This window comes from Salvia splendens, chromosome 4, assembly GCF_004379255.2.
Source record: "Salvia splendens isolate huo1 chromosome 4, SspV2, whole genome shotgun sequence".
Lineage (NCBI taxonomy): Eukaryota > Viridiplantae > Streptophyta > Magnoliopsida > Lamiales > Lamiaceae > Salvia > Salvia splendens.
Genome location: NC_056035.1, coordinates 14,533,060 through 14,540,675, shown reverse-complemented (window position 1 = coordinate 14,540,675; position 7,616 = coordinate 14,533,060). Strand labels below are relative to the sequence as shown.

The following is a 7,616-nucleotide window of genomic DNA, read 5'->3' as shown; positions in this document are numbered from 1 at the left end:
GCTTGATCATGGAAGCTGGACTCTGCCTCTTCTTCGCGGCCCTGTCCCGATGTAGATACTGGGGAACTTGCAGGTGGAGTGGGGCTTTGATACACCTTTCCTGACCTCAGGGAGACCTCGTTGATGTTCTCCCGCCCAGTGGGTTGCACCGTGGCTGGGATCTTTCCTTCATTCCCTCTCAGCTCCCCTAGCGACATGGCAACCTGAGAGAGTTGCTTTGTAAGCATATCCAGAGCTGCCCTCTGCTCTTTTTGCGCCTCTTGGATTTCACGCATCGCATCATTCTGATGGTGTGGTACCATAGCCTCTCCTGGACCTTCATTCGGGTACCTGTTGTATCTCTGATTTGAAGGTCCTCCACCGTGGCTGGGCTGAGGGTAGTCTGAAGGCCCATAATGATCAGATTGATATTGGGGTTGATGGTACGGTTGGTTCGTTTGGTGCTGTTGGTTCCCTCTTTGATGCGGCGGAATGTAGCTCACCACCTGATTGTTCGGTTGTCTCCTGGAGTTGCTTGACTGGGGGTCTTGATGTCTGTATCCCCAGTTTCCCTCTTGTTGTCTGCCTGACCAGTTGGGTTGACTTCCGCTGGACCAGTTACCCTGGGGTCCACCTGACCAGTTGCCATGACCACTCTGCTCTCTATTCCCTCAGGTGTTCGGTCTTTCTTGAATTCGAGCAGGCCAATTGGGCTGCCCTTTGTAGGGTTGTGTCTGCTGAATAGATGGTTGAGGTAGTTGTTTTTGGCTCTGATCAGTCCACCTGAAATTTGGGTGATCTCTCCATGGAGCATCCCTCTGTTTTCCCTGGATCCAGTGGCCATCCGGGCTCCAATGGCCGACATCGTTTACCTGATTCGAAGTTTCTGCTTCATGAGGAAACTCGCAGTAGTAATAATGGTGCTCCTCCGGAGGTGGTGGCACATACGTCTTCTCCTTAGGAGCTGGAGGTGGAGGTGCTATGGCCTTCTCCACGGCTTCTAGTAGCTTTTTCTCCATTTGCTCAAATCGAGCCTCCAACTTCTCGTTGCTTCGTGCTTCTGTTGCGTGCATCTCTCCTCTTCTGTACTGGCCTTAGGAGGTCTCATAGGATCTTTTTGCTTCGATCAACATCTCCAGAATATTCTTTGCTTGACTGAACTGGGTTTTGGAGAAATCCCCTTGGGCAGCTAGATTGAGATCGTTTTTGCTATCCAGTCAACCCATCATAAAAGGTTGAATAAACCTCTCGCTCTCCCATTTTGTGATTAGGACACGTTTGCAGCAGTCCCTGGAATCTGTCCCAATATTTCCCGAGAGGCTCATCGTACTCTTGCCTCGCCTCTGTAATTTCTCTCTTCAAGGCACTTGTCTTTGATGTTGGGAAAAGCGGTCCAGGAAGATCATGCGGAACTCGGCCCAGGTTCTAATCGAGCTTTCTAGCAGCCTTCTCAGCCAGATTCCTGCATCACCCTTCAAAACGAAGGGTATCGCCTTGAGCCTGTAATCTTCTGACGTTGATCCAGCTGGTACTGGTTGAATGTCACAATATCTGTAAAATTCCTCCAAAAAGGCGTAAGGGCATTCCTTCGGAAGTCCATAGAAATTTGACAACACTGCGAGCATCCCCGATTTGACTGCGATTGCCCGTATTCCTGGAGTAACTGTGATGGCATGAGTGGGCTCCTTCTCGTCATGAGCGTGTAGGGAGCCAATTCCCCAATCGTTGTCTACGACGGCCATCTTTGCTTCTACTTCTTCGAGTAATGGTATTTCCTGTTTAATCGGCGTGGACAACTCTCCTTCCTCCTCACTGGTCAGTTGCTCAGCAGTAGATGACGATGTGCATGTTGCTAACGCGGCTCTGTAGCGAGTGGTTACTACACCGGCCTCCTGGACTCGCCACTGAGCGTTTGCATTTCAGTAAATGAGAGGATGATTCCAGTGTCCCCCGCGGTGGTACCTTCTCATGAAAAGAAGGAAAAACAAATTAAAACAAGAAATAAAACTATTTACACATATGCATTAAACTCATCTTTGTAATAACACCATGCTTCCCCGGCAACGGCGCCATTTGGTGAGAAGAGAATGATGATTTCGCAGATCAAGTTATATGGAAAAATAACTGACCGGGTAGATCAGTTTGTAAATGTCGTTGCGACTTGATCAAGGCATTTCTCTCTCTCACGAAGGATATTTATAACTCCCTAACATTCAAACTACTTTTAACGGTAAAACAGCAAGTACGGGGTCGATCCCAGAGAGAAACTGGTGCGTTGAGTGTGTGTTTAGTGAACAGGGTTTGGCTGCGGCCACGCTTTAAGTTGGGAGTTTTAAACTACTGGATTAAACTAGGCAGAAAGTAACTATCTACTTGATCAAGGAACATATCATGCTGAAAACTGTAAACTGATCAGGTAGCGACAGACTGAAAATAAATGACTTAGCTACTTTAACATGCTACAAATCTACGAAACACTTTTCCATTCAACATTATGCAAGCTCAAACTTTGGATCTGGGTATTTAAGACTAAACTAAGCTCAAACAGTCAACAAGATTTCCGAAAACAAACAACTTTGAATTAAAACAGAACTCAGAACAGATCTTGGAAAATGCGGAATACAAAACAAAAGCGATCGTTTTCAACTACTTTAACAAACACGAAAGTTAACTAGGTAACTAGAACTGAAATGGAAGAAACCTATAAATCCGAGAGGTCCTCGGTCGGAACTGAAGCGGCGGTGAACGGATCTAGAACTCTCTGTCGCTCTCCCTTCTAACTCTCTACTGGAAACAGAACTAAGACTACTGATAAAAGAAAATAAATGGGAGAAAAAAAGGTGATTAAAAAAGTAGAAGAAAAAGAGTCCCCCAGCTATGGCGATGTGCCCTCTATTTATAGGCTCTTAGTAACAACCTCCAGCTGTGATAACAAATTTTGCAGCGAATCTTCGTCCTTGCTGGAATTGCGCGTCTCATCTGTCGATATGTGTCCCCCATTTTCTGTTTCGCCGTGGTCCTTGGATAACTGATTGAGGACCGCTTTCCAGCGCATCGGCTATACGTGTCCCCTTTTCTGTTTCGCAGTGGTCCCCCCGCTAACTTCTTGACCACCAACTTGATCAACCCACGCTGTTTTGGACCTTTTTCGCCTTCTGCGCCAACATGATTAGTTTGGCCTTGCTGCCCTTGGTCAAGCGGCATTCCTGCACAATTAACACTCGCTTTCTGCGTAAAACTGATCAAGTAGCCTACATTTTACCCTCTAAACCAATGCATGAAATAGGCCTTATCAGATGGGCAGTAGAGTCCACGCGTGCACGCTGCCTCGTCACGAGCCGCGAGCTGTGCTCAGTGCACCATGTCCCGTGACCCATGCCCGGCGCTCCATCTGCCGGGTGCCATGTGCCAAAAGGTCCACGACGGACCCCGACGTATAGCGGGTGCCAAAAGGTCTACGACAGACCCCGACGCATAGCGGGTGACAAAAGGTCCCCGGTGGACCCCGACGCATCGTGTGGCAAAAGGTCCACGATGAATCCCGTCGTATAGCGTGTCCAGATGCATTATGTCTCTCTAGCTCCCGTAACAGCTTGTAACCCCCGGCGGTTACAGTCAAGCCATCATGGCACACATAATGGCTGTTGACTCCATCAATGCCCAATGAGTGGACTTGGACTATAAATAGGCAGTCACTTCATGCATTGCATACTACACACTACACCAAACATAGCATTGCAAAGCTCTCTCCCTCTCTCTGCATAGACTTCCGTCGAAGCTCTGCCCTCGCTATCATTTAGTTCGCCGGAGCTTGTTCTGTTTGCGGTGCTGCAACGAACAAGACGAAGCCGTTTTATTTTTGGGGACTACACGCCAATCCGAGAGCACTACCGGGGCATACCTCGTCTTGCGAAAAGAGGACTCATCGACTCGGCTTACATCTTTACTGTTTATTGTTTCGAATTCTTCTTTGTAATTTCAATTCAGTTTATTTCCGTTTAATTTCTGCATTCTTCATTGAGTTGTATTACGTCCGGTTAATGTATCTTTGTATCACAATAGTCATTTTTCAACCAACCGAGCTGATCCTGAAGGGACAAGAAAACAAAAGCAGTGTTATGTCTCAGTTTCATAGAAAGTAAGTGCTCGAGCTTAGAAGAAAATGAGGAAGCTGAGATATCCAAATATTAATTGGATGTGATTTATTTGCACATGGAAATTTCCGGACAGTCCGATCCATAAATCTAAGTGACCACAATTTGATGTATATGCGATTAGTATTATCTAAAAATGTGTTGTTTTTTAGGGATATTGGCATCTAATATCATGAAATTTTAAAAAATTTGAGTTTTTTCCACGAAGTTGAAATTGATAAATAATATCACGAACTTTACCATGAGTTTGCTATTTCCCATCAATGAAAAAATTCCGGCCGAATAGTAACTCCTAATATACTATTGGCCATCTTCGTGATAAAATGTTGAATCGAAGATATTGGACTAATGCAATTTGATTTTATAAAAGTCGTAGCCGTATCTATCACTACAATGTATATGCTTGTCATTTTCGTAAAATTAACAACTAGTAATATTTCACTGTATGTGATTGAACTCTAATATAATGATATAGATGTAGTGTCAAGCATTTTATTCAACCAAGAAGAGCTGTCAAACTTGTCCAAATGCAAGCATAATATCTAATTTTATTTATTATTCTCACTTTTTTTTATTCATTGGAATTTAGTAGAGAAGAATGTTATTTATTATTCTCTACTATATATATACTTGATCCGTCCCTGAAAAATATAAACTATTTCGTTTTTAGTCCGTATTGAACTTTCTAATTTTGGAAATTCCTTTCTCTCTAATGAAGTGAAATCATTCTCCACTAACAATACTTTAAAAACATTTTCTTTTTATCTCTCTTTTACTTTTCTAATTATGCATTAAAACTCATGTCGAACCAAAAGTTCATACTCTTTGGTGACGGAGGGACTATATAATTTGATATAAGCATGTATTCAGATGGAATTGGGAGTTGGATGAAATTTACATTACAGTAACGTATGTTTATGATAAAAGCATAATCACTAAAATACTTGATCTTCGAAAAAAAACAGTCACTTTCCTTCGTATACATGTACTACTATAAAATAATGACGTTACACTCCAATTATATAGTAGTCATTCCGTCTGTTATGACTACAGACAAAAAATTAATAAAATGAGATAAAATGAATAATTTAAACGTGAACGGAGAAATTAGCACATCACAACAAACCAAAAGTAATTAAAAGCGCTTCCTTCCCACCAAGCATAAACAATTCAATAGAAAAAGTAAGAAAGGAAAAGAGAACAGAAATGCTCATTGTCGCGTAATATGGGAAATAAACGCACCCAACTCAAGCCGCGACGCGCCGCCTTCCTCCGTGGCCCGTCGAACAACGGCGGCCAGCTCCTCCGCCTTCTTCCTGGCCTCGCCACCTTCCTCCTCCGATTCTATCAGCCTCCTCACAGCATCCTCCACCATCTCCACCGTCACAACCTCGCCCCATCGCCTCACCGGCAGCCCCACCTTCAGTATCTCCGTGACGAAAACCGCGTTGGTGGGCTGATCCGAATGCATCGGCCAGGCGGCGATCGGAACTCCCATCTTGATGCTCTCGTTGCATGAATTCCAACCACAGTGGCTCATGAAGCCACCCGTGGAGGGATGCGCTAGGATCTCCGGCTGCGGCGCCCACTCTCTCACCACAACTCCTCTCTCTCCAACCCTCTCCTCGAACCCCTCCGGAAGCTCAACCCTCCGCGCCTCCCCGTCGAACACATTTGCCTTGTCGGCCTCTCTCAGCACCCATATGAACTTCTGCCCGCTCCGCTCAAGTCCTTCGGCTATCACCTGTATCATTAACATCAAAACTTTGCTTATACTCTGATACAGACCAAATATGAGAACCCATCAGTCAAAGGCCAGATATATACCTGTAGTTCATGGTCAGTGAGCGTCGTGGTGGTGCCGAATGAGACGAGGATAACCGACCTCGGATCCTGTTTATCCAGCCACTTGAAGATTTCATTATGTGATTCTGATTTCGAAGGCTTTACCGGAATCAGCGGCCCAACAGCCCAGCTCTTCAGGTCTCCGGGAATCTCCTTGCTTTCCAATATCTCCAAAAACGGGCCTTCAACAGATCTGCATGTGTTAATAATATCTCCGGATCTCAAAGCCATCCCTTCATCCTGCAATCCGATGAATGAATACAGCTCTTCGGAGATGGTGTCTGATACCGGCGGCAGCTCCCGCAGCCGCGGGACAGGGCAAGTTATCCCCATCATCTCCGTAATGAACTTCACCTGACAGAAGGCGGAGATGCAGATGAAGGCGTAGGATTCGGCGTTGGGAATGGTAGCGACATCCCTGACCACGGAGGCTATTAAGGGGTCGTGGATGACAATGACCCTCCGATGCTTAAGTGCCTGACTTCGCATCAAGTCCCCCAGGGGCGCCGCCATGCTCATGGCAGCGTCCCAGGCGGGCTGGATGTGCGTGGGAAATTTCTTGGTGGGGTTAGGGAACGGCGGCGGGGAGGCGAAGGGCGGCACGGGGAGGTCTTGGAATATAATCTTGTCGATGTCGGTGGGATTGAGGGCTTTGGCGCGGAGTCTGGCCTGGCGGTTGAAGATGGCGGAGCCAACGTAGTGGACCGGAATCCCGTAGGAGGAGATGTGGCAGGAGAACTGCAACATTTGATTCAGATGGCCTTGAGCTGGGAAAGGAACCATTATAACCGATATTTCTTCATTTCCCATTTTGATTTCTTAGAACAATTTTGGTCTTGGTTTTTGGGGGGTGTTTTCTTACTTAAAGTTTGCTTTAGGTGATGATGTATTTATATAGTAGTACTATGATAGTAATACTACTACTGTTTACATGATTTATTGCCAATTTAGTCAACATTATCATATTACTTTTAGAAACTTTATGAACGCAGAGTGATGGGCACTCTTTCATTTGGAAACGTAATGCGATGGTAATGTACATAGATTCAAATATAGCAACTAGTACTGATTTTTCTTGCCACAATGGGCCCACAAATCTTTTTCGAGAGATTTCTATTTATATTTTTTTCACAAAAGTACAATAGAGTGCTCACATTATTTCTATAAATTTGTTTCGCTTAAATTGCAACGTGAGGTCGTTTTTTGCCCAAGCAAAATGTTTGTCCTACTGAAAATGGTAATTTTTGGCCAAGATTATTGGTTCGGAACTGCAAGTTTCTCGAAATATCTCAATCATACTTCAAGTATAATTTGAATTTATTAAATTAAATATCACCAAGTTTAACCACTAGAAAATGTAAAATATGTGTGGATCAAACTTGAAGTGCAGATCTGGTAAGTCGATAAGAATTTACTGAGTTCATACCAAATCACTTGATGTGTAGGTTTACCGTAGTAATATGAATTAACTAAATTTATACTCTGTGTGCAAGTTTGGAAAACATAATAGGAGTATGAAGTATGAACTGACTAAATTCATACCATGATAACTAGGTTTGATAAGTTTTATTAAAAAATAATAAATGCTACATCAAAAATGGTATTTTCATCTATTTAAAAAAAAACTCATTAACTAAT

General features: G+C 44.1%; 1 protein-coding gene across 1 annotated transcript; it reads right to left on the bottom strand.

Moving 5' to 3' along the window:
- Positions 1-5,083: 5,083 nt before the first annotated feature.
- On the bottom strand, positions 5,084-6,858 carry LOC121801410 (zeatin O-glucosyltransferase-like). The gene is made up of 2 exons (XM_042200892.1): positions 5,961-6,858; positions 5,084-5,877 (listed from the first exon to the last, which is right to left on the bottom strand). The coding sequence occupies exons 1-2, from the start codon at positions 6,786-6,788 to the stop codon at positions 5,344-5,346; spliced, it is 1,362 nt and encodes a 453-aa protein (XP_042056826.1). The 5' UTR covers positions 6,789-6,858; the 3' UTR covers positions 5,084-5,343.
- Between the last annotated feature and the right edge of the window lie 758 nt (positions 6,859-7,616).